Raw genomic sequence first — 26,315 nt, forward strand, 5'->3', positions numbered from 1 at the left:
AAAGAGCTGACAGGACAGCTGGAACAAATAAATAAATAATTTAATAATTTAATTTATCTGTCGCCTGACTCCAAAGGCTCTAGGCATTTCACAAAAACAAACAATCTATGTTGACAATCTGTTCTTATCAGTATAATAATTGTTGTTCTGTTACCAAAGCAACAACCATTTTGGATTTAAGTATCCATTTTGCACAAGCTAGACTGTCACACAGGACAGCAGCTTGTGCTTTGAAGCTCTTGGCCTGCCATACCCACAGCTCTTGCATTTTAATGGAGAATTGTCAGCCAGGCGAGCACAGGTCCTAGGAAAAAGGGGAGTCTGAATGGACCACCCCCTAATGCAATCAGAACAATGCCTTGCCATTGATTGAATTGGCACACCCAGAGCCCCATCTACCTTATTAGTTAGTAGCTTCCCCCATTCAGCCCCCCAAATTCTCTGCCTAGCATATTAGCAGACATACCCTCTGCCTTTTTTCATCCAGGGTGTTTTTCACACAGCAGGCTTTACCATGGGTTTACTGCAAGGATCTACTGCGAGTTTGAAGTTGCCCCAAAAAACCTGACACAAAAAGTGGATTTTTTTTACCCTGGATATAAATTGTGCTACACAATGAAAAACCTGAATCGTGTGTGAAGTTCTCCCCAATAGCTCTCAGGGACTTCGGAGTGAATCGGGTCAATATGTGAATTCACAGCCTCCATTCCGGAGGAGATGCGAGCTAAAAGTCCTGTGTGGAAAATGCCCAGGGAGACCTTATTCAGAAACTTCCCTGTCCAGAGGCCCAGATTTTTATTTTTATTTTTTTAAAAAACAAGTTCTAACCCCTGATCTGCCTGGCGGGTGTGTGTGTGTGTGTGTGTGTGCCAGCTTGAACTTGTGCCGAACTAGGGCTGGTCTGGCTGAAGGCCAGTTGGATGGCGAGCCCTCGAGCCAGGAAAGTTTGATGCTGGACCAGCTCCAGGTTGAGCCGGTTCACACATCCCTACCTTTCTGTCTTTTGTGCCATTTGAGCTTTCAAAGCAGACTTGCAGGCAGACACTCTGCCTGAGTCTTCTCTGGAACTCCCACCGAGTGCCTGTTCCTGCACTCTTCCCTGCAGCCTGAACCCAAATTGGAATCCTGGCATGTTTGGAATTTTGGACCTGGATCCCTGCCAAGCACCCAGATGCTGTTGGCCCCCCTTGGATTAGGTGCCAGCCCAGGCTGGGGTGGGGTGGGGTCAGCTCAGCGATAGCCTATCCCTGGGATCCACACCTTCCCTTTCAAAGTTTCATCTCTTATTAGCAGAAAAAGAGAGGTCTACACTGCTCTTTCTTTCTCCTCCCCCTCTTTTTCCAATTCCACTTTCATTTTCCTCACAGAGGCTTGACTTCAGTTACCTGTCACCCTCCCCCACTCCCACTCCCCTCACTGAAAAGGAAAGGAAAGATTGTACCATTGAGTTGGTGTCGATTCCTGGCAACCAGAGAGCCATGTGGTTTTCATGGTAGAATACAGGAGGGGTTTACCATTGCCTCCTCCCTCACAGTGTGAGATGATGCCTTTCAGCACCTTCCTATATCATTGATGCCCAATATAGGAGCTTCCCCCTCACTGAATCAGCTATCCAATTCACTGTTATACCAGTTTTAGCAGTCAGTATTCCATAGCTGATTATGGTGATGTTTTCTTAATGACACTTATTTCTGTCTTTTGAGAAGTACTGGGCTTCCAACTCAATTTATCATGAAGTGCGTAATTGTGATTATTCACTATCACCTGATTCACTATTCACCCGAGTCAAAGTCATGCATGCTTGTTGATCTGGTGTTATGTTATTTAATTTAGACCTGCTCTACCAGTTGGGTAGCTTCCTGCTTCCCCTGCTGGTCAGAGTTGGTTGCAGAAGGAAAGGGTTCCCCTAGCATCCCAGGAATTTGCCCATTTTTAATGAGCAGTTCCTCCAGAAAGTATTTTGTGTCCCTGTCCTGGACATACAAACAAAGTACAATGCGTATAAGAGGCTCAGGTCTGATCAAGCAAGGCATCAACACTCTCAATTTGAGAGTGACATATTAAACTGATTCCAGGAACAACTAGATGGTCTGGGAGCTTGCTCTTCCTTGTCCATGCAATGCTTCCAGAAGTGGTGTACTTCCCTCCTTGAGGGAAGGATCCTTTTGATTCTTTCCAAAAGGAGTATCAAGAAAGCCACAAGCCGTGAAACTAGATTAATGACTCCTGGTTGGCATTTTTAGAGTTCTGCTGCTCTGAGACGACTAAATGATTCCACACAGAAGGGCAACTAAATTTTAACTATGTATTTTCAGCCCAATATTAAAGTATTAAACTAATTACTTTCCTATACATTTTATAGTCATACCTTGGAGTCCAAGAATGAAAAACGCAGTAGCTTCCGTGGGGAGATGTTCAGTGTTGGCCAGGTACCTTTGCTGTTGGTGTTTGTGGTCCATCCCTGCTCAGATTCTCCACCTTGAAAGGGAAGAGGGGGCTCAGCTTCCTTTGTTTTATTATCGAGGCCCTTCCTGATGAAGACATCCTAGAGAAATAAATCTCCATTAGATTAAGCTATGTTTTCTTTGTTGGGATTTGCTATAGCATTGTTTCTGTTCTTTGTATAAAACATGCTTGTCTATTTGAATGTATCATGTGTACTGGATTGTGGGAGGAATCTGGGTTTGTTTGTCTGCTCCTCATTTACTGTCCTGAATTCAAACTGAGAGGTTCTCCATCTCTTTGCATAAGAGATTGTTAGCCTGTTTGTTTTCTTAGCCTATGTTTAGTAAGTAATAAATTTCTCAGTTAAAGTTGGCTTCCTGTACAATTACTTATAAAGGATAAGTAATTTCTCTGCAACATTGGGTTATGGGCCCAGTTGTGAAGAAATAAGTTGTGCGATAACAAAGAGTTTGTAGGTGAGGAAGCTAGACAAGAGGACTAATTTTTTCATATATGGGGAGACATCCCACTGTTGAACTGCTCTATGAAACAAACTACAGAAGATGATCTTTCAGAGTGAAGATGTTGCTGAATACACTTGGACTATCTTATGTTCTAGAAGAAAAACGACCAACAGAGAATGAAGAGAAATAACGAGAATGGGATTCTGCAAATAAGCAAGCCATGGGTACATATCTCTGACTGTAAATGATCAGTTAATCTATCATATAGAAAACAAAAATACAGCAAGAGAGATGTGGGAAAGATTAAAGGATGTGTTTTAACAAAGAACCATGAATAATCAAGTTTCTCTTATGCTGCAGTTGTGTAATAAAAGTTTCAGAGAGGGAGAGAGCTTCCAGGAGCACATGTGCTCATTTTGGGAACACTGAGAGAACTGGAGCTGCAGGAGATAAATATGTCTTAAGGAGACTTTTGCTCAATACCTTGCCTAAAGAATATGAGAATATTATCAATTTTCTGCAAATTAAAGAAAATGTGACTTTGAATTTTGTACAGGAGGCATTTGCAAGAATTCAATTTGAAACAGAAAGGGAGGAATCAGTTAAAAATCAAGCCTACAAAGTTGCTGATGGCAGGCAATGTGGAAGTGGAAGCACCTTGCATTTGAAGAATGCTTGTCCTAGTAGAACAAGGGAATTATTCTCAGCAGGGAAAAGGGACTAAGACTAAATTCCAAAAAAAAATGGACTTTCTAACAAACTTGCCTATGCAAAAGTGAAAACAATGAAAATTATGCTGAGGAAGATGGAAAATTATGTTCTGCAAAAGAAATCATCTGCAGAATTGATGCAAGTCAAAGTAGAAACAAAATATATTTGGATAGTGGAGCTACTTCATTAATTTGCAAGATTTCTCTGGGATAAGCATGGAACATAAAAGTCCTATACACTTTGTTAATAGGCGGCAAATTTTTGCAGAAGGAAAAGGCACCATTTGTCTGAAATGTAATCTTGATGCAAATAAAGTGAATGAAGTGTTTATTCCAGGGGCATACTATGTTCCAAGTTTGCAAAATAGTTTAATGACTATAAAAACAGCTACAAGGCATGGATGTAGAGTTCTTTTCAGACAGGACCATTGCTTTATTTTCAAAGGCGGAAAGCTTCGATGAAAGGCATGTTGAAAGATGGTGAACTGTATGAAATAGATTGCAAAAGAGAGCAAGCTAATGTTGCAAGTGAGTGCGCACGCAAAGATTGCATAAGTCTTTGGTATCACTGATTTGGGCATCCAAGCAAGGAATGCATTTCAAAATTAGTAAAAGAACAACTGGCAGGAAACCTACAGGTTAAACCATACAAATCTGAAGTCAAATGCATTGAATGTGTTAAAGCAAAAGCAACAAGGGGCACATATTCATCAGCTACAGAAAGGCAATCCAATGAGGTTTTGGATTTGATTGACAGTTATATTTGTGACCCTTCTCTGTAAAGAGAACAGGAAAGAATCTCATGTTTCCTGACTTTCATAGATGATTTTTCTCACAGCAAAAAAAGATAACTTTCCTTGCTACACTTACCTACTCAAGGAGGAAAATGAGGTGTTGCCAAAACAAAAAAGAATATGTGGTTAGAATAAGCAACACGTTTGGAAGAAAACCTAAGACTCTGAGCACTGATAATGGTTGGGAATATACTGGGAAGAATATTGAGCAATACTTAAAAGAACAAGGAATTAAACATGAGAGAACAATACCTTGAACTCCAGAGGAAATTTTTGTGGCAGAGAGAAAGAACAGAACTTTGATTGAAATGTCTAGAAGTATGATTCTTGACTCAGGTCTGGAAAACAAATACTGGGGAGAAGCTGTAATTACTGCAACTTATTTGCAAAATAGACTTCCAACTAAAACTAAAGGAATAACACCCTTGAACTATGGAATGGGACAAAACCTAACTTAAAGCATATTAGAGTATTTGACTGCAAAGCATATGTATATATATTCCTAAACAACTAAGAAAATATTCATAGCTTATGCACTGAATAGCAAAAGATACAGAATACTTGATTCTATCACAAAGACTGCTAAACTGTGCAATGATGCATATTTTGATGAGAGGCAAAAATCAAATGACAATGTGATGTCTGACTGTGACCTGAATTTTCCAATAAGTGGAGAAGCTGAACAACAAAATGAACAAGCAGCCATAGACTATGATATTACAGAGAGACTCAGTTAGGGATGTGCAAGAACTGGTTCGATCTGATCTGCTCTGCCGCAAACTAGGGCACTTCGAGTGGTTTGATCGTGAACAGGACCACCCTTCAGGAACGGGAGCTGGTCTGAGATCGAACGGAACCTGTTTCAAAGCAAACCAGTTTGGCAGTTCAAGAGCCGGTGAGGATGGCACCAGTGGGGGGTGAGAGGCACCTTTAAAAATAATTTAAAATAATTTAGCAGGTCCTTACCGGTGGTACCGCCACTCTAGGCAGCTTCCAGGGGTGGCGGCATTCCCCCAGCAGCTTGTGTGGAGGCCAGGTAAGTGCCAGGGTCACACTGCCACTCTGTGGGCTGATAGTGGGAGCATCACCACACCTGAAAGCTGCCTAGAGTGGCGGTATCACTGGTAAGGACCTACTAAATTACTTTTAACATCTCCAATGCTTTTTACTATCTACATGAAACCGCTGGGAGAGAATGTCAGGAAGTTTGGTCTGGGATGCTATCAATATGCTGATGACATCCAGATCTATTTCTCCATACCAACTTCATCAGGAAATGGCATGACCCCCCACCCCCACCCCGCCAAGTGCCTGCCTGGGGGCAATATTGAGCTGGATGAGAGATAACAAGCTCAAGTTGAATCCTAACAAGATGGAGGTACTGTCTGTAGGGGGTTGGGATCCGAGAGATGGTTTAGATTTTCCTGTTTTGGATGGGGTTGCACTTCCGCTAAAAGATCAGGTTCGTAGTCTGGGAGTTCTCCTGGATCCCAAACTCTCTTGGTTTCTCAGGTTGAGGCTGTGGCCAGGAATACTTTTTATCAGCTTTGGCTGATACGCCAGATACGGCCATTTCTGGAGACAAATGACCTTAAAACGGTAGTACATCTGCTGGTAACCTCTAGGCTTGACTACCGTAATGCTCTCTACATGGGGCTGCCTTTGTATGTCGTTCAGAAACTACAATTGGTACAGAATGCGGGAGCCAGATTGGTCTCTGGGATTACCCAAAGGGACCATATAACACTTATTCTAAAAGAACTGTGCTGGCTGCTTATATGTTTTAGAATGAAATACAAAGTGCTGGTTATTACCTATAAGGCCTCAACAGCTTAGGTCCAGGGTACTTATGAGAGCAGCTTCTCCGCTGTGAACCCTGTTGCCTATTAAGATCGTCTGGAGAGGTCCGGTTGTGGTTGTGATATGAACAGGTGGGTGGACCTCTTTTTAGAACCAGGGTCTGCTCTCAGACCCCCAAAAGCCAAAAGGCTAGATTGAGGCCTGTGTCTGAATTGTCATTTTGGCAGGAAGCTGAAGCCTGACTTCGATTTTTTTTCTCTAAACCAAGCCAGTGAACAGAAATGCTTATTCTTGAGAGTCTGGGAAAGAAGGGGAATTTTCCATCATTCGCTCCCAGCCTTGAAATTGTTTACCACCTTGCAAAGAGCCTTGGGTAGTTTGTTGCTGTACTAAAAACCAGTCATGAGAACTAGTTTGACATGTCAAGCATACTCATATCTAGCTGCTTTATGAAATTATAAGAAACCACACAGAGATGGTAACGCCTACGCTGTATTATGGGGGACATTATATTCATATAAAACTGAGAACCCCTCCCGCTTAGGTAACATTCTCTGTCCTTCTAACATATTTTCCTGGGCTGAAGAACATGAACAAATGGCTACCAGCCTGGGCCAGCTGGACATAAAAAAAGATGTCTATCTTGAGATTGGACAGACAAAGAGCTGGGCTCCTGATTGGTGCTCTGCCTGGAGGACAGACAGGCTGATTCGGAGACCCAGGCCTGATTCTGTTTATCAAAGAAGAGACACTCTGTGTAGATGTGGTGATTATTTTGACTTGGAGAGGTGGCCAAAAATGTATAAAAAGCTGCAGACAGCCATTCATAGTGGCAGGGTAGGCATGGGCTTCTTCATGAAAGAAGCACCATGTAGCCCCTCCCTGTATCCTCAGAGCCAATCACCCTTCCACCGGAGAAGCCAGTGGAGATCTCGTTCCAGCATACCTGGAAACTGGTAAATATTGCCTAGAGCGATGTCTCATGAACCAGCCACTTCTGACTAACACATCTTTCCCCCCACCCCTCTTTTCCTCTCGGTCCCTAGATCTATCTCTTACCTATCCGAACTCCAGCGAAGCCCCTGCTGCAGCCATTATTAGCCAGGTGGCAGGAAATGGTGTTTGTCTCCCCACTCTCCTCCTCCCAGTCCCTCCTCCTCCCCCCTACTTAAGCTGCTTTAATGGACATTCCTCTTGTCGGTCTTCCTCCCTCCTTGAAAACTGTCCTTTGGCTTTTTTTCATCTCTGCCAGCACAGCTTCTAGGATTGTTTGGGAATAGTCAGGAGATAGCAAAAGGCCTTCAGCTACTTGCTCCAAAAGAAATGAAACTTTTTTAAACTATTCAGCATTTAGTAGAAGGGTTAGAAAGAAATGCTTTTTCTGTTAGGAGTCAAAGATGCCTTTCACTTATTATTGGTATGAGCTAACTGTCATAGAAATTAGTAGACCAAATTAAAGGGGAAACCCTGATTGAATTGCTAGGTTGGGGAATTATTTTGACTTGTTGCTACGTAACAGCAGATAAGGTGCTCTTGCACACAGAAGAAGAATTTCTCAGCTTACTGATACACAACTGTCTGTTTCTTGGTGAGGCCAAAACTCTTTCCTAGTTAGCAGCTCTGCATTTTGAGAAAAGAAAAATAATTTTAGGAATGCTTTTAGTTGTTACTGAACACTGCACTACAATCATAGAAAAATGAAATAGATAACTACTTGCCTATATGCCTGATCACTTACACTTGTAATCACTAGCCTTAATAAAGCCCATTTAAACTCACAGTTGTGAGTGTGCATGTGTGTCATCTTTCCTTCTCCAGAATTGCACATGATTCTCAGAAATGAACATTGAGACAGCTTGTGGGCTGCATGTGATAGGATAAGGGGCAGATCAACCACCATCAATGCACACCACCTTATCATATCAGTTGCCGCCAACTTGTTTGGTGGCAACTCAGTACCGGGCCTTCTCTGTGGCTGCCCCAGGGCTTTGGAATGTGCTCCATGCTGAAATAAGAGCATCTACTTCTCTGTTTGCTTTTTGGAGGACCCTGAAGATGTACCTGTTTTCCCAGGCTTTTAACTGAAGTTTAAATTTTAAATTTGAATATGTGTTTGTATCTACTGTGATATTTATCTGTTTTTATGAATTTTAAATGTTTTTATATTATGTTTTAATTTGTACACCACCTAGAGATTTCTATACTAAGCAGTATAGAAATGCAATAAGTAAATAAATACATACATAATTTTAAAGGTGCCTCTTGCCGCCCCGCCCCCCACAGTGCTGCCCTTACTGGCCCTCGAACCACCAGACTGCTTTGAGCTGGTTTGACTCAACTGACCTGCCCAGTCGGTCAGTTTGACCAAACCAGTCCACGGACCCACAGTTTGGTGGGCTGCGCTCCTGGGCTGTGCTGCGAAGGCAGCTCTAGCCTTCGTTTAACTGCTGAAGGGGCCGCGTGGCCCCTTCAGCAGTTAAAAACGGCAACCAGTAGCAACTCCCGAACGGAGCCAGACCACACACCCCGCGTCTGATGTCAGACGCAGGGGGCGGGGCTATCGGGGCGCCCACCGCGGCCGTGCATGGGCCGCCGGCGGGCTGGCTACGCCCCTGGACAGAACCAGTCAAGAAGGGGATATTGAAATGGAACAAGAAGTGAGACACTCAAGCAGAGTTAATAAAGGGATTCCACCTAAAAGATTGTCATTGGCAGCCAGAGAGGAGAAAATGCCAGAACCTACAGAGTGGCATAAAACTGAAGGCATGCCTGATTCAGAGACAGATAAATGGCTGCAGGCAGCATTAGACTGCTACTTAATATTGCTGCATCAAGGAAAATGGAAGTACATCACTTGGCTGGTAAGACAGCATTTCTATACGGTGTTATTAAAGAGGAGATAGATAGATAGATAGATAGATAGATAGATAGATAGATAGATAGATAGATAGATAGATATAGACAACCACCAGGTTTTGAGGAGCTAGAAAAAGAAGAATGGTCTGTAAGCTTCAGAAAAGCATATATGGTCTGAAACTACTGCTGCTGCTGCTGTTGCTGCTGCTGCCTTAAGTGTATCCTATGAGTCTGCCAACTTTATTGATGAAATGCTCATGGATCAGATTGTTACGAAAACAAACTGCTCCGAACTACATGAAAAACTGCTATTGGAGCAGAAACGTATCTTGGATAAAGTTATAGAGATGGCTAGGAAGGTGGCAAATGCTTTGGTACCCCAAACCCAACCTCCTAAAATCCAGACCGTTTAATCTAAATCCTTCCAAACCCAGTCTTCTTATTTGGCACTGCCCTGGATAGTGGCAGCACGAAAAAAGGAGCAGCTACCCCTGCTACCGATGTGGAGACTACCCACAAAGCCAATTTTGCTCAGTGACCTGACAGAAGGTCACTTGCAGCAGGTGCAAGAAAAGGGGACACTTTGCTAAGGTTTGCAAGTCTGCTGTCCACTCCATTACTGATAGACTGGACCCAGGCAGAGCTAGAGACGTTGGATCGTAAGACCAGGAAAATCATGACCATCAATCATGCTCTGCACCCCTGGAGTGATGTAGATAGGCTCTACCTCCCTCGCAGCTCAGGTGGAAGAGCAATGCTGCAAGTCCATCAAACAGTAGAGGAGGAGAAAAGAGGCCTTGAAGAATATATAAGGGACAGTGAAGAAGATGCACTTAAAATGGTCAAGAACGAGAAACTATTCAACACCAATGAAACAAAGCAGGCCTACAAGAAAGAACAAGTCAAGAACCGAGCAGAAAAATGGAAAAATAAGCCCCTGCATGGTCAATATTTGCACAATATAAGTGGAAAATCAGACATCACCAAGACCTGGCAATGGCTTAAGAATGGCAACTTGAAGAAAGAAACAGAGGGTTTAATACTGGCCGCACAAGAACAGGCACTAAGAACAAATGCAATAAGAGCAAAAGTCAAAAAATCCACCACAAACAGCAAGTGCCGCCTTTGTAAAGAAGCAGATGAAACAGTGGACCACCTAATCAGCTGTTGTAAAAAGATTGCACAGACTGACTACAAACAAAGGCATGACAAAGTAGCAGGGATGATACACTGGAACATCTGCAAAAAATACAAACTACCTGTAGCCAAAAATTGGTGGGACCATAAAATTGAAAAAGTTGAAGAAAATGAAAATGTAAAAGTATTATGGGACTTCTGACTACAAACAGACAAATGTCTGCCACACAATACACCAGATATAACTGTAGTCTAGAAGAAAGAAAAACAAGTCAAAATAATCGACATAGCAATACCAGGGGATAGCAGAACAGAAGAAAAAGAAATAGAAAAAATCACCAAATACAAAGATCTACAAATTGAAATTGAAAGGCTGTGGCAGAAAAAGACCAAAATAATCCCAGTGGTAATTGGCGCCCTGGGTGCAGTTCCAAAAGACCTTGAAGAGCAGCTCAACACCATAGGGGCCACAGAAATCACCATCAGCCCATTACAAAAAGCAGCTTTACTGGGAACAGCCTATATTCTGCGACGATATCTATAACCATTGACAATAAAATTCAGCCATCCCAGGTCCTTGGGAAGGACTCGATGTCTGGATAAAACAAACCAGTCAATAACACCTGTCTGACTGTGTAAATAAATAAATAAATAAATAATATGATTCGTGAAATACAACTCTAGAAACTGTGGGGTGATGAATAAAATAAGATGAAACAGGTAAAATTAGGCTTATTAAGATACGATTCTAGAAGCTGTGCAGAGACTAATAGAGTAAAGATAAAATAAGGGTCAGTATACAACTATCTTTAAAAGTAGGGCATCTAGAAATATAAAATAGTTAAGACAGCATATAAAAGCTAACGTGAAATAGAGGAGCAAACTAAAATTAAACAATCAGGTAAAATGATCAGTAGTTAAAAATCTGCTGCAAGGGGTATTGATTAGCAATCAGGACCCAGCAGATCTTGCACGCTGCCCCACAGAACCTGGCAGCATTGCACGTGAAGGTCCGATTGTCATCTGAGAGCAGCATCTTGGTATAGTCTTGACTAGAGCGACCAGGGTATTTGAGAAGCAGGGGAGATATGAGCATGTCACAGCTGTCTTTATAAAAGGGACATGAGAGGAACACATGCTCTATGGTTTCCACCTCTCCAGAGTCACAAGGACAAAGCCTTTCCATGAGTGGGCTCTTTCTGTATTTGCCTTCCAGAATGGTGGAGGGACACTGGGCAAGGCTGAATGCCCTTCTATGGCTTGGTAACCTTATTGAATAGTGTTACATTTCTGTGTTGAGTGGATTGCTGATTAATGGCTGAAACTAGCTGGGTGACTCTGGGCCAGTCACTTCTCTCTCAGCCTAACCTACTTCACAGGGTTGTTGTGAAAGAGAAACTCAAGTATGTACTACCCCGCTCTGGGCTCCTTGGAGGAAGAGCGGGATATAAATGTAATAATAATAATAATAAAAATTTGACAAGGAGGTCGGCAATTTCACATTTGAGTTATTTTAGGACTCTTGGATGAATGCCATCTGGCCCTGGCGATTTGTTAGTTTTCAGTTTTTCCAGACAGTTTAGAACATCTTCTCTTGTCACTTCTATCTGACTCAGTTCTTTAGCCTCCATCCCCCAAAAGTCTGCTTCAGGAACAGGTATATGCTCTATATCCTCTGCCGTGAAGATTGACACAAAGAACTTATTGAGCTTCTCAGCAACCTCCATATCCTCCTTAATAATCCCTTTCACTCCCTTATTGTCCAATGATCCAACAGCCTCCCTGGCAGGTTTCCTGCTTCTGGTGTATTTTTATAAGTTTTTATTATTCCCCTTGATACTTTTAGCTAAATGTTCCTCAAACTCTCTTTTTGCCTCCCTTATTGTCACCTTGCATTTCTTCTGCCACCTTGCATTTCACTGCCACACTCAACTCTTTAGTCGATATTTTGTAATTGTTTTTATCTACAGTGTTAGACTTTACTCTGCATTGTTAAAAAAACGTTTTCTTTGGCTCGGTGAGCGACTAAAGTTTTGAGAAACTACTAAACTACGTATCTGAAGTAAAAAGTCATTGATTTGCGAAAGATTACTGTAAAGAGCAGTACAAAATATTGATAAAACTTCACGTAAAAGATTGTCATATGTTATGATGTCTGACGTTGAAGATGAAATTTTTCTCAATTATTCCTTCTGTTGTTTTAATCACACGATTCTCTTTTCTGTATCCCCCTCCCTTAAATAAATCCTCCTTTTGATTTTCAAACCATATCCTGCCTCAATCCAGTCATTTCTTGAGTCCAAACATTTGCACAAATTAAAACTGATGGCGCTGACCACCTTTAAGAGCTAATTCCCCCACAAAGCCCGAACACTGGGGGGCTGAACAAACACTCCAGGGCCAGTTCCATTAACAGCCGTACCCTAGAGATGGCCATGTGAGTGTGTGTGGATATAAAAGAGGAAAAGAAGTTTGCAGTCTGGAAGAGGCAGAGAGAGCTGGGAGTTGGCTGAAGGCTGGAAGAGGTGCAGGGCCTCTCCCTGGGGACTAAAGAGGGCTAGCAGATCTGCTGCCTTGCAGGAGGGCAGGAGACGCCTACTACCCTAGTGATTCCCTAGATTCTCTCACCATTCAAGGTAGCAGAGAGTGCACACAAATTTGACTGAAACAGAAATTGTGTTAAGATTTGGGTGGCTTCTAATCTCCCATCACTGTTCTTTTTCTGGTTTTAATTAGCTGTTTTCTTGGGCATCATATTGATAGTTTTATATATTGTTAGCTACTCCAAGGGCTCTTTGGGATGCATGTGGTGGGACAGAAATATGAAAAATAAAGTTTATATGCATCTTCAGTTATGTCTCTGCCATTCAGTTAAGATACCAAAACGGCAAGTGATCATCTTTGAAAGAAAGCTGTGCAAGTAGCTATAATGGAGCAGATGGGTTCAAAGAACCCAGGTCCCCCAGCTTCTGAAGGCCCCCCAGCCTACTTTCTTCATTCTCTCCCTAACTGAGAGGGGCCACTGGGGAGAAGGGCGAACACGGGCCCTCTCGCCCCCAGATACGTCCATGATGCAAGGAGTCAAAGTCCGTATGACTGTGGCAGCCACATTTATTTATTTGTCTGCTGGCCCTGCTCAGATCTAAAACCTGGGGCAGCTGCGGGGAAAGGGTCTACCTTTTACATCAAAAAGAGTATGCAGGTTAAAAGAGCTCTCCCCAGTCGTAACTCCTCAGCCTCCCTTTTCTTCCCAGCCTGGCTTACTCCTGGTATCAGGGCCAGGTCGGGGGAGGTAAGGGATGGAGGAAGGTTCCGTTCCCACTGCTGGAGGTTCATCCCACAGCCTGACCTGTTGTAGACATGAAGGGGGCAGATACACAAAGAACAAATGTGGCTGCCCTGTCACTTCTACTTTGGCCCTATGAAGGCACACACTTGTAAACCAAAGTAATTACTAGTTGGCTTCTCAAGGCTGTGTTACTTTAGGTGAATGAATTACAGGGATGGTGATTAAAATTTTAAATGTGTTGTGGGACCAAGAGTAAAGGTAAATTAACTAAAGTCCTATTCAGATGATGACAACTAGGGCAGGAGACTCCTATTACCCTAGTTTGAGAGCGGTGCCTGCTTCTGATCTTTTATAGTCTGTGAGGCGAACATAAGTTCGGGGGCTCCTTCCATGATTGTGTGGTAAGCAGCAGCTCCCTGGATCGGAGGACTTTCCTTCCTACCTCATTCAGCAGCTGGTACAGCTGCTGGGTCAGAGGGAGCCCTCCAACATAGCAACTGCTCACCGCACAATCCCGGAACGAACCTCCAACCTTGTTTCCCCCTAGCGGATGATCAAAGATCAGGAGTGCACACAGCTCCCGAACTAGGGTAGGAGGTGTCTCCTACCCTAGTAAACATTGTGAGAACACACCTATTCTGTTGTGCCTGTGTTCTGATGTCTGTACACATGTACTTGTGTTTGTGTGAATGATTATACCTCCATTCATTTAAAAAAATGAACCTGGGTACAGGTTCCCTCAAATGCATGGTACGGACAGGAAGTGTACTGCTGTACTTGTGTTCAAAGTGAATAACTGTACACAGATTGTATAAGTGTTGAATATAATGAAGTTATTCTCATGACCAGTGGAGTGAGTGGACAGGGTGGGGGTGGGGAAATTGCGCAAACCTTCCCTTATCCCCAGATGATCTCTGTAGTTGGTGGGAGACCCGGATCATTCTCCCACATGATCCGCACTGTTGCACGCAGCCTGGGAAGCTGAGATGCTGCGTCCCGGCCTCTGCATATCTCCCAGTGCACCGTGCCACGAGTGTGGTGCATCGAGGGATACTAGATGGGTGCTCTAGGCACTCATCTCTGTGGGTGCTAGAGCTGCAAGCAGCCCAAGCACACACACAATCCTGGCACCAGGGTTAAGGGAGTACTTGTGCCCTTAAGCTTGGCCAAAGGCCAGGCTCTGGAGTTGGGTCAGGCTGGGCGAGAGCACCAGGATCCAGGCAGATCCCGGTGCTCCACAATGAGCAGTTTAGCCCAGGCTAGGCTGCTCATGAAAACAGCCATTCTCATTCTATTACTGATTGCTAGTCACAGCTTTACGAAGAAGCCAGGAAACACGTCAGCCTTCTGTAGCCAATAACTATGTTCCTCACGTAACAAGGACCTGATTAAGGTTTGGCTTCTAGATCTAAAATGAATAAATAATTCAAGAGGTGGTGGCAACTAAGTTTTAAATATGTATTTGGGGAGCAACTGTACAAGGGAAGGTGCTAATTCCTATTCTAATCCAGATTACCCAATATGGCCCCAAATAGGGACTACCCCATATTCCCTTGCCAGCATCTTTGCTGTTGGTGCTGCTTGTGGTCTTCTGACAATCAGGGTCTTCAGTCCCATCATCCTGAAAGGAAAGAGAGCTCCCAGATTCCTTTATCTGCTATCCATCACCTCACTGATGCAGAAGTTTGTGGAGAAATAAATCTCCACAAGATGAATTAGTATTCCTTGTCTATCACAACGTTTAAACAGAAACTGTGTTATGATTTGGGTTCTAACTCTACAGTGAACAGTGAACCTCTACAGGTAGGAGCTTGCACCTAAGAACAATACATTTTAGGATCAACCATAATAGATTACCAGTCACATCTTCTTGAAGAAGTCTAGTCATTTTACTGTCTGCTTCATGCAAAGGGGCATGGAGAAATGGAAGACAACTTTTGGGTAAATGGCATTTCCTGTCAGCAGTCTATCAAGGACCATCAGAAGCAGGGATCCACAGATTTAGGCTTGCTCTCTAGCCAGTCATTATATGTGGACACCACCAATCCCCTCGCTTCCCTCAGATCCTTTCACGGCACACAGACAGATGGCTTAGAAGAGCAACGGGTCTTCTGTCGTTTCTACCGGGATATGGAGAAAGTAAGAAACAGTGGGAGCCCTCTCCTACTGTTCAGAAAAGCTTCCTACCATTTCTTATCTTCTTAAAAATGGCAGGGGAAATAAGACCTCTGGTGAGGAGATCTGTGTGATATTGGATGTCCTGCTTGCCAGAAGGCTGGAGATACTTGGAATTGGCAAGCTGGTAAATGGATTTGTAAATGCCTGATCAGAAGGTATAGCCAAGGAGCAAGATCATACAGAAGATCACCTGACATGTTACGTGTGCACTATCCTCTAGGTGCCCCAAGAGACACACGGTCCCATACCTGGGGTAAAGGGCTCGCTCGTACCATTTAACCCAGGTTAAAGCCCAGGTTAAGAACTTGGGCTTACAGGAGAGGCAGCGCTGGGATTGGTCCTGCTCCTGGCACTTCACATAGGTAGCAAAACCCAGGCAGGATTGTGCAAGCCTGGGTTTGGTTGCTTGTGTGAACAGCCTCAACATGTATTATATGATTAAGGAATGAAGCATCTAGAAGACTTTCTATAAAACATGACAGAGGTAGGGAATGTAACGCCAACATCTGAAAGATTACAGCACACATAGTTTTCTCTCCCATACACATAGATAGGGCTCATGAAACTTATACACACTTTTCTCTTTTTCTCTGATTATTAATATGGCATTATTTCTGTTGTGTGCTGATCTATGACCCTAACAATAAACTTACTGTAACACACACACACCTTGCCGCTCTTGGTACCAAGTACTGGGGACCAGGGCAGCTCCCCCATGAGGCAAAGTGTGGTGACACCCTCAGACAGTGACTGGAACATGATGGGGGTGGCAAGTGCAGGACTCCTACCTTGCCCCACTGGCAGGTGTCATCTCACCTGGCTGCCACTGCCCCCAACCTCATCTTTATTGCCACCACCAGCCGGTCTTCACCTCAACACTCTTCCCACCTCACCGGCCCCGTCCTCAGCAGCCCAACCCACTGGAAGCTCAGCTCTAGTCACGGCCTCTCTCCTCCCCATTCACTGCTGTTCTCCAGTTCAGCAGTGCATAATGCCACCGGTCTCTCTTGCTCACTCTCTCTCTCCTTCTCTCCTCCAGCAAGCTTGTCTGCTTTGTCTCCTCCAATTCTGGAGCAAAAAAAAAAAAAAAAGCACACAAGTTAGTTGCCAAAGGGGGTGGGAGTGAGAGAGTGTACTTGCATGGGAGCCAGCCAGTCTGTCAGCCAGCACAGCGCAAGAGACCACAGCCTCCGATGCTGGATGCCCGTGGCCTGCTCAAGTAAGGAGAGATGCCGGCTGGAGGCAGGCAATGGGCAGCACCAGCAACCAGCTTCTCTCACTCACCTTTTGTCTCCTCTCTCTAGCAACACACTTGTGTGCTTTGCCTGCTCCCCAAATGGAGGAGCCAGAGCAGACAAGTTTGCTGGAAGAGAAAAGAAGAGAGGATGAGCAAGAGAGACATGCAGCATTATACATCACTAGGCTGGAGAACGGCTGCACACTGCCAGGGAGAAGAAGGGTGTCAATCAGCACTAGGCTTCTGGCTCAGAAGGGGCGAGTCAGGTGGCTGGGGATGGGGCTAGTGACCTGACGGAGGGTGGGCCAGTGGCAGTGCCCAGCTCATGCAGGGTGTGATTTCAAAGGGCAGGGCAAGGCAGCGATGCTTGTGTCACCTTGAGTGGCATCCCATCTTGAGCCGTCACTGCTGGGGACAAAAACCAGGGAAGACTGTTGCCCTCATGCTCTGTTCGTAAGCTTCCCAAAGGTATTTGGCTGGCCAGTGTTGGAAACAGAGTGCTGGACTAGATAAGATAAGTACCTTACTCAGGGCCAGAAACTGGCTGGCATCCAGTCTAGCCTTCCTGTAGCACGCCAGGAAGATGCGCCCACATGAGGGAGAACTTGCTGAGCTGGGGCCATGGAGGCTCAGGTGAGCAGCCGTGGGGAGGGAGTTTTGATGATTCGCTCTGACTCCAGAATGGCCTAGTGTCACTCAAAAAGGTGTTCCTACTCCTTGAGCGGTGTGCTGCTGTGCCCTCAGGGACATGTTTTTGGGTGATACCGGGCAATTTCAGAGGCAGAGCAAATCACCAAAAGTCTCTCCCAGCTGCTGCATGCCCAAGACTGCCCAGCCAGAATGGAATGGGGAAGTTCTTCATCATGCCGATGCATCTTCTTGACATGCTACCAGAAGGCTGATCTCGATGGCAGCCACTGAATACAGAACAGAGGAGTCTGATCTCCCAAACCACTCTTTTCACCTGACCTTTCCACTGCAACAAAACAGCCATTTTACACGAGGCAAACTATTGTGCGGCTGAAAGGCAGTAAGTTGCACAAGAATAAAATAAAAGATTCTGGTTAGGTGTGATCCCCAAAGTACCAAACCACCCTTTTGACCCCACATTTGCTGCTGCACCAGAACAGCCATTCCATAGAAGGCAAACCAATAAATTTCTGACTCATATCATAAATTCTTTTCACATGAATCTACACCCTCCCCTAATTAATATCCCACACAGATCACACCAAATACATTCCTTTTCAATAAATGCATCTCCCCCAATTAATACCCCAATCAAACCCTGATCCAGAGTAATTCCTCTTTAGTCAATTTATCCTCCCAAATCTACCTCCCTGGATTGGTCGGATCTACATTGACATGTCTGGATCCTTCCCAGAGCAAGTAACCTCCCAAGCACTCACGTTCCCTCTGCACCCCAGGATCCCAGAATAAACCAACCAACGTAGCCTGGACAAAAAAAGGAACTCTTTGATCAGTTTGGCCAGCAATGCTAGGTCAGCAGGCACCAACTGTTTTTGGACAAATAGCATCTGTTGTAGGTGCAGGATATGGAGAGGTGCAATCCACACTGGGTAAGGTTGTGCACATGGACAGCCAATCCCAGGCTAGGCTGCCCTAGCCTGGGTTTGGCTGCTCGTGTGCACAGCCACGGTCTGTAGCTGGGCAGAGGGTGAAAGCCCTCCTCCCGCATACCACAGTCTAGATCTACAGGTCTGTCTGATCCAGCTGCTAGAACATTGAACGGACAAAACAAATCCAAACATGCACTTGCCGTTTGACCCTGCTAATAGCACCGGAGAGAAGGCGAATGCAGCTGGTGTGCAACCAACAGTGCCTTCACAGTTAGCCTCCCTTGGCTTGTTTACATCCCACCCTCTCCTCCAATTTGTCACAGTGCAGGTGCCTGCTGGGTGCTCTGCATTCTTCCACGGGGCAGGCAGGGAATCAGAGGAGAACACCAATTGTGTTCAGTGCCACCCACAGTACACTGGTGCTGGCTCCAAGTGGACCCTCAAAATAATGTTGTTAAACAACTGGGTTATACGTTTGCATTTTGATTTTAAGGTTAGGTTGCTGCTGCTGCTGTTTTTCTTCTTCAGTTTCGTCCTTTTCAAGAATAGCAGGTATCAGCGAGCTGAGCTGATGATGAGTTAGTTGCCACTGCTTCTCGGTCCAGGCTTGCCCTGATGTCTTGATCTTGAATAGCAAGCCCAGCTTGAATTTCCCTATTCTCATTGGCTTCCAGATGACCATGAGGCTATTCTCACAATCGCCCAAAAGCGGGCTAAGGGAGCCTAGCCCGCTTTGGGGCAATCTTGTGCTGCAAAGGGAGCCACGTGACTCCCGGCAGCAAACCTCCCAAAGTACTCCAAAGTACCTCCCAAAGTACCAAAGTAATGGAGCAAGTGCTCCATTAACCTCATCTTTTTGCTCGTGTGTTGCCGCAGCAACACACAAATAACCTCCCGGGCTTGGGGGGTCTCTCCGGGATGCCCTGCGTGCTCGCTCCCAATCCCCGCACCCACCGCCGGCACTGTGATGGAGCTGGCAGTTGTGTGGGTGGCTGATCCAGGCTAAGTCTGCTCTCCCCGCAAACCACCTTCCAGCTCTACACACTAATCGTGTGAAGAGCCTCCAGATCTAATAGGGCAGGGGTTCTTAAATTTAGGTCTCCTGAAATTGTTGAACTTCAGTTCCCACCACCCCCAGTCACAATGGCCAAAGGCCATTGGCCATTGTGGCCAGGGATAATGGGAGTTGTAGTACAACAACATCAGGGGACCCAAGCTTGAGGGCCCACGTAGAAAGCAAGAAGAACCTGCTGGTGGGCAGGGCAACCACTTGGAGCATTTTGGTGGTGCCTTATCCCAACGTTAAATAATGGCTCTGACGGATACACTAGGATTCCAATTACCCTTTATAGCTGAGTGAATGTTAGTCAAGATTGTGGCTCTTCCCATCCTGGAAAATATCCTCTCAGTTTCGTTTAAGCTATACAGTGGTGACTATTGGGATATACAGGGCTAGAAGGGGGAATTTCAAGATATGACACTTAGACCTACCTAGGACTGTGTAGGTTAGGCCAGGGATTGCAACCTTGGATGTTGCTGGACGACAACTTCCATAGCTCAGTGGTAGAACATCTGCTTTGAATGAATAAGACCCAGGTCCAATCCCTGGCATCTCCAGGTAGGGCTGGGAAAGGCTCCTGCCTGAAACCTTGGAGATGCCACTGCTAGTCAGTGTAGACAATACTGAGCTGGATGGAACAATATCCTGACTCAGTATGAGGCAGCTTCCTATGTTCCTATATTCCAGGGTATGATGGGAGTTCTAGTCCAACAACATCTGGGAACGCAAAGTTGGGAACCCCTGAGTTAGGCCATAGACCTCTTCAAGCACGAGAAGAGGATATGGGGATGCCATAGCACACTCTGTGATTGGCATGCAGGAATTGGAGCACAATAGCCAGCCACTAAGATAGCTCGGCTTTGTATACATTCTAGGAGCCTAGCTTCCTGTCATTATCTTCCCTTGGCTGCACTTCAACAAGAGCCCAGTCTCTAGCCTGGAGAATACCCACTCTCAAGCTTTGGTTCCAGATCATCTACAGCCCCTACTTCCCCCTATGAACTGCAATCTCTCCATGTGTCATATCAGACACAAAATGGATCACCATGACAAAGACAGAAGTGCATACAGCTCTGAATACTACGAAGGTTTAAATCTTGTCCTTTGCTTCTGGGAAAAGCCTCTTTTGTAAGGGTACTTCGGAGGGGTGGGATCATGTAATGAATACAAACAAGCTTTACTCACCTCTGAGAAACTTGATACCACAAGAGTGGCCAGGTATAGGAGGATCAGCCAGGTCTTCATGGTGGCAGAAATCCTGCCAGATAAATACACTTGTGTTTAATTCCCAGAGAAGCTGAAGGAGCTAATCTTACCTCCAGCCTTCCTCACTGTAAGGTCCTGAAACTGTCCCTCACTGGAGGAATTGTGGAGAATATCCACTCCAGCAGCTTGTTTTCTCCCTGTCTCAAACACCACATTTCCCTCCTCCTTTGGCTGCTTGCAAGCTCCTCATTCCCATTTTTCGCAATCTCTGATCACATGTCTAAGGAAAACATTACTTTCACTATCTTGAGGGAAATTCCATTTCCCCAGAGTCTCCTGCTGAAAGGAAACAATTACAAAATGTGATGAAATGAGAAAAAAGACAAGAGCAACTCTAAAATGGGAGAGAAATGAGAAATCAAGGGATTATTTACCTCCTCTGTGCTGAGTTCTTCAGACTATAGCCCCAAACAGTTGTGACATACTTTATCCTGAGCAGCCTTCAGAGAGTGGAATAGGGGCGGGTAGAGAGGGGGGACTTCACATCCCATTGGCTGGCTGCAGCTAGTGGTCAGTTAAAAATTAAGAATGATTGATTCCTGATTAGGTGAGATTTCCCGTAAATCATGGGGGAGAAATTGACATAGGTTCAACTGGGGAACATGCTGAAGTTGCTAAGAAAAATCCCTGTCTGATGATAAATTTTAAAACAAAGAGCCAGTTCACCAGCTACAGATTTTCTACATGGAAGCAACTTCCATAAGTAGAAATAAGAATGTGAAATCCAGATATATATTGTCATGTGTGACGATCATACAAGTGTAGATTTCATTGTGTACATACACAATTTGCACATGCTTGAAAGTTGCAGACAATCACAACTTCTCATTGTGTCTACATGTGGCAAAACATATACATGTGTGATAACCAGACATAATGCCTTCTTTGCTATGAACCACACCGCCCATTGAGATCATCTGGAGAGGTTTGTCTGCAGTTGCCACCGGCTCGTCTGGTGGCTACTCAGGGATGGGCCTTCTCCATTGCTTCCCAGAGGCTTTGGAAGGCGCTCTCTGCTGAAATAAGAGCCTCCCCATCTCTGACGACTTTTAAAAGGGCAGTCAAGACGCATTTGTTCACCCAGGCTTTTAATTAGATATTGTTTTGTGTTTTTAATAGTTTTGACATTTTAAGTTTTAATTGTTGTAATGTTTTAATTTTTTAATCTGTTGTTTTTATTGTTTTATTGTAAACCACCCAGAGACTTGCATTTTGGGCGGTGTACAAATGTGTTAAATAAATAAATAAATAAATAAATAATGAGCGACATGTGAGTTGCCTATAGTTTCCTGTGTAGGAAATCTAGAACTTTCCTGTCTCCATTTCCTGCACCATAGCTAGTACTTTACCACATGTCATGGTTCTCTGGAGTCTATTTGCACAGGGGAGTTTTCCTGAAAATTTGATGACTTCCTTCAGTCCATGTGCATCTGAGCTCCACACTGCTGTTGCATCCTGGATGATTCAACACCTCATCTGCATGCACAACAGAGGGGTGAGCCAGCACAGACTGTCCTGTTCCAAACCAATAACTGAAAGTGAGCTGCTGGTGTGGTGTTTTCCTGCACCAAATGCCTTTCTATGACCAGACGTAATAGAGATGTGCCCTCAGCTCTTTCACAATAAGTGCTCATCTGTTTCTCTCCCTTTATTTGGCATGGATGTCTGATGTGGAGTGGTCTAAAGCATATTTTGCAAAGTAGAGCTAGCCAAATCTATTCTGGCTGCATCGGCACCTCTGTAAGGAACTAGGAGCTGCAAATAAAGAACTCAGAACCAGGAACTGTCTTCAGCACAGTGCAGGGTGAGGGGGCAGGGCAGGGCGGAGTAAAGATGGCAAAATGGCAAGATGCTTTGCAGCAACTTACCATCAGGAAAGTAAGAGGAAATGGTCATTGGACTAAGCCATGGGTCTGTTTGTCTTGGGGAATGGATGTGTGGGAGATGAGGGTTCCCACAATGGATGTGTGGGAGATGAGGGTCCTCATCTCCCACACATCCATTCCCCAAGACAAACAGACCCATGGCTTAGTCCAATGACCATTTCCTCTTACTTTCCTGATGGTAAGTTGCTGCAAAGCATCTTGCCATTTTGCCATCTTTACTCCGCCCTGCCCCCCCCCCCCCCCCGCACTGTGCTGAAGACAGTTCCTGGTTCTGAGTTCTTTATTTGCAGCTCCTACGGTACTTCCTTACAGAGGTGCTCTAAGATACCTTCAACTTATCTGGACCTTGCCAAGGATGTTTTATGGAAGTTAAATCCACTGGGTTGATTAATCAACAAAGCCTTTGGGAAAATATCCCAGAAAGTAGTAGCGTATTTACCCTAATACAAATTGACTCTGAATTTAAGATGAGCCCCTTAACAAACAGAGCTTAAATATAGGTTATACCTATATTTACCCAAAAGGAAGAGGGCTCTACATTTAAGATGACCCCCTTATTTCTAACATCAAAAAACTTGGAAAAAACCTAGTCTTGGATTCAGGTAAACACAGTACATCTAGTTCTGAATTATCATCGCAATCTCTAGACAGAGCTTATTATATTAGCATCTGAATTGAGTCGTTCCTGATATGCCAGAAATTGTCAGGTGTGTTGCCATTGCAACAGGGCTTAATTTGTGCTAGGCCTTAGCCCTGGCATGTGTTTTCAATGTCAGGGCTGAATCTTCAAAGTTATGAAGTAAGCATTGATAAAAGTGCACTCTTGAACACAGAAAGACTATCTCACTACTGACTACCCACAGAGAACTCCTACACATCAGAGACTAATTGTGTGTGTGTGTGTGTGTGTGTGTGGTGGGGAGGTTCCAGAGGGACTTGAACCCTAAACCCTTTTTTCTAGAAATTAAGCACAGCACTTGGGGTATATCTGCCTAAAAATGCCTTCTACTTTTAGGTCAGCACTTCAGTGCCAAACAGAAAGTTCATCAGAGGCCCCTCCCACAACCTTCAAAATAAAGGTATGAAGTGGTGTGGGATAATCCTGTGCCAACAAGAGTATATAGGCAACACATTGTTTGGGATTAAGCTGGTCTCGCAACAGATCTGAGGACATTCTGTCTACCCCATGCAGATGCATAAGGGCCTGGGATAGGCAGAATGTCCACAGAACTGGGAACTGTAAGGACTAGAGGTGTTGAATATAGAGAACTGGCAGCAGGGCTGGCCCTGGGATTCACAGCGCCCTGAGCAAGGGGTGTCTTCAGGGTCGACGCATCCACTAGGCAGAACTAGGCAGTCGCCTAGGGCATCAGCTCTTGCATAAACAGTGCCAGAATATAGCACTGCTAATTATTCTTTCTCTCCTTGAAATACTGCACAGAGATGTAAGGATGTTATATGTACTGTATTAACCCAAACTGAAGAACATGAAGCTAAAACAACCCCCTTAAACGCAGGTTATACCTGCACTTACTCAAAAGGAACAGGACTCTGTATTTAAGCAGAGTCAGCAGCATCTTTTCATCTCTGAAGTGTTAGAGGTTTGCCCCACAGTAGACTGGGAACTCTCTCCCACTGTTTCCTCAGGTCATTTGCTGGTCATCTGTGTGAGCTAGGGATGTGTACGAACAGGTTCAGAGGCCAAGAATGCCAGAATTTCGAACCAGTTCGGAGGCGGGCTTCTGAACTGGTTCGAAAGTCTGGCGGTTTGGCTGGTTTGACCGGTTTGACCGGGGTATGTGTGTAGCTTTCAGACCGGGGAGGATGCTCATCCTCTCCAGATGTGTCCCCCCGGCTGCATTTTCCCCACTGGTGCTGTGGTTTAAAACAGTCCCATGGAGCGGCAGCATATCTCCTTGCCGCCCTGGTAGACATCAGACCAGAAGTGCCTGGCACTGCCGGGTACTTCCGGTCCGACGTGCACCGGGGAGGCAAGGAGGTACGCTACCGCCCCGCAGGACCGTTTTAAACCACAGTGCTGGCGGGGGAAACATGTACACATCCCTAGTGTGAGCTGGTCATTCGACCTGGCAAACAAGCAGGCTGTATGCCTCACTTTAAAGCTGGGACTCTGCACTTCTCAGTTAGCCTGCCGGGGGCATTGGGGAGTGGGAGTCAAACCATCTAGGGCTACCTTAGTTCAAGCCCTGAGCGTCTTTGGTGCCCTCTCTATGTTAATGGATGGAAGTTCATTTTTAGTACCCCCAAACCTGTAGAACCTGAAATAAAAGCTCACAGAAATGGCTTTCTCCTCCTTCCTGGTGCACTGCTGACAGTAGACTCAGCAAACAGCATCAGCGAGCCACCAGACCTAGCTTGGTGCCCCCTTCAGGTAGGCACCCTGGGTGACTGCCCGGCTCACCCACCCCTAAGACTGGCCTTGATTGATAGTCCTCCTCATGCAAGGCTCTTTTGCCTTTAACAGAGGTCTGGTAGGCAGCAATTCAACAGGCAAAGCTTTCCCCACTGTTATATCTCCAGGACATGAAAACCACACTTCAACTCTGGTGCATGTGCTTGGGGGTGGGGAAACCAGCTGAGGTCTATGCACAGAATCTTCTGCAAGCAAGGCCTCTCTGACTCTCCCAGTGAAATGTGCACAAACATCTGAAAAATGCAACCCACCCTTTGACCAGGAGTGTCTAAAGAAGCATGCACGTTTGCTGCAAATAGCTTTCTGTGACCTAGATTGGGTACTGCTGTGACATTTCAACCATTTATGAAAGCTCTGAGAGGATCAAATAGATTATTTGGCTGTATTTGGGGGTGGGCATTCTAGCTAGTCTTCTAACCGTTCCGCTTGTGCAGGACATTGAAAGTGGCTCCTACTACATAGATAATAAATGCTGACAAAACCAGACTGCTTTATTGTTACCATGCTAACTCAGACTTGTATCACTTATATATGGTGCACTTTGTTTGTATCTCTGAGGCAGGAACACCAAATCAGTTCTGGGGAAATTACATTTGAAGCTTGTGGGGAATTACTTGAGTGCCAGGAGCATCCTTCTCTTCTGTAGCCAACTCTGACCAGCTGAGGAAGGAGACAGCTGTCTGTCTGGTAGAGCAGGCCCAGGCTGACCAGCACCAAATCAGCAGGTGTGCAGTGCAACTTTGGATCAGGTCCAGATAGTGAAGTGACGCTACCCTAGGAGGCAGGAAAAGTTGGGAGACCAGAACTTTTCAAAAGAAATAAGTTAGTTTTATTAAAAGAGGACACGATACTAATTGCGATCGAATACTGTATCAGCTGCTAGAGTGGGAGTAACAGAATGGATCTGAAGGCAAGGCTGCTTCCGTGAGGAAATGGGGAGCAGAGGATAAACACAGTCAGGCTGCTTGTGAGGAAAGTGAAAGTGAAGGTTGGGGGGGGGAGGGAGGGAGGGAGAGATGGAACAGAAGAGTGGACAAAGAGTGCTTTATACTCCTTCCAAGACCGATGAAACCTCGAAAGGGCTGGGTGGATCTCAAGCCAGAGATCAAGCCAGCTTCCACATTGCAGTGAGGCTTTTACTGGGAGGAAGGGGATCTTAAGCTGCTGGGCCGCTAGCTG

The 26,315-nt window shown here is 45.0% G+C and overlaps 1 protein-coding gene across 1 annotated transcript in view; it reads right to left on the reverse strand.

Moving 5' to 3' along the window:
* SERPING1 (serpin family G member 1) overlaps nt 1-21,250 on the reverse strand; it is a 49,663-nt gene extending 28,413 nt beyond the window's left edge. Inside the window, exons 1-3 of the mRNA XM_053278492.1 lie at nt 21,191-21,250; nt 20,736-20,808; nt 2,369-2,545 (exon numbers count right to left, since the gene is read on the reverse strand). Coding sequence (XP_053134467.1) covers nt 2,369-2,545; nt 20,736-20,795 — 237 coding nt within the window. The 5' untranslated portion in view covers nt 20,796-20,808; nt 21,191-21,250. The remainder of the gene's footprint in view (nt 1-2,368; nt 2,546-20,735; nt 20,809-21,190) is intronic.
* Between the last annotated feature and the right edge of the window lie 5,065 nt (nt 21,251-26,315).

Source organism: Hemicordylus capensis, chromosome 1 (assembly GCF_027244095.1).
Source record: "Hemicordylus capensis ecotype Gifberg chromosome 1, rHemCap1.1.pri, whole genome shotgun sequence".
Classification (NCBI taxonomy): domain Eukaryota; kingdom Metazoa; phylum Chordata; class Lepidosauria; order Squamata; family Cordylidae; genus Hemicordylus; species Hemicordylus capensis.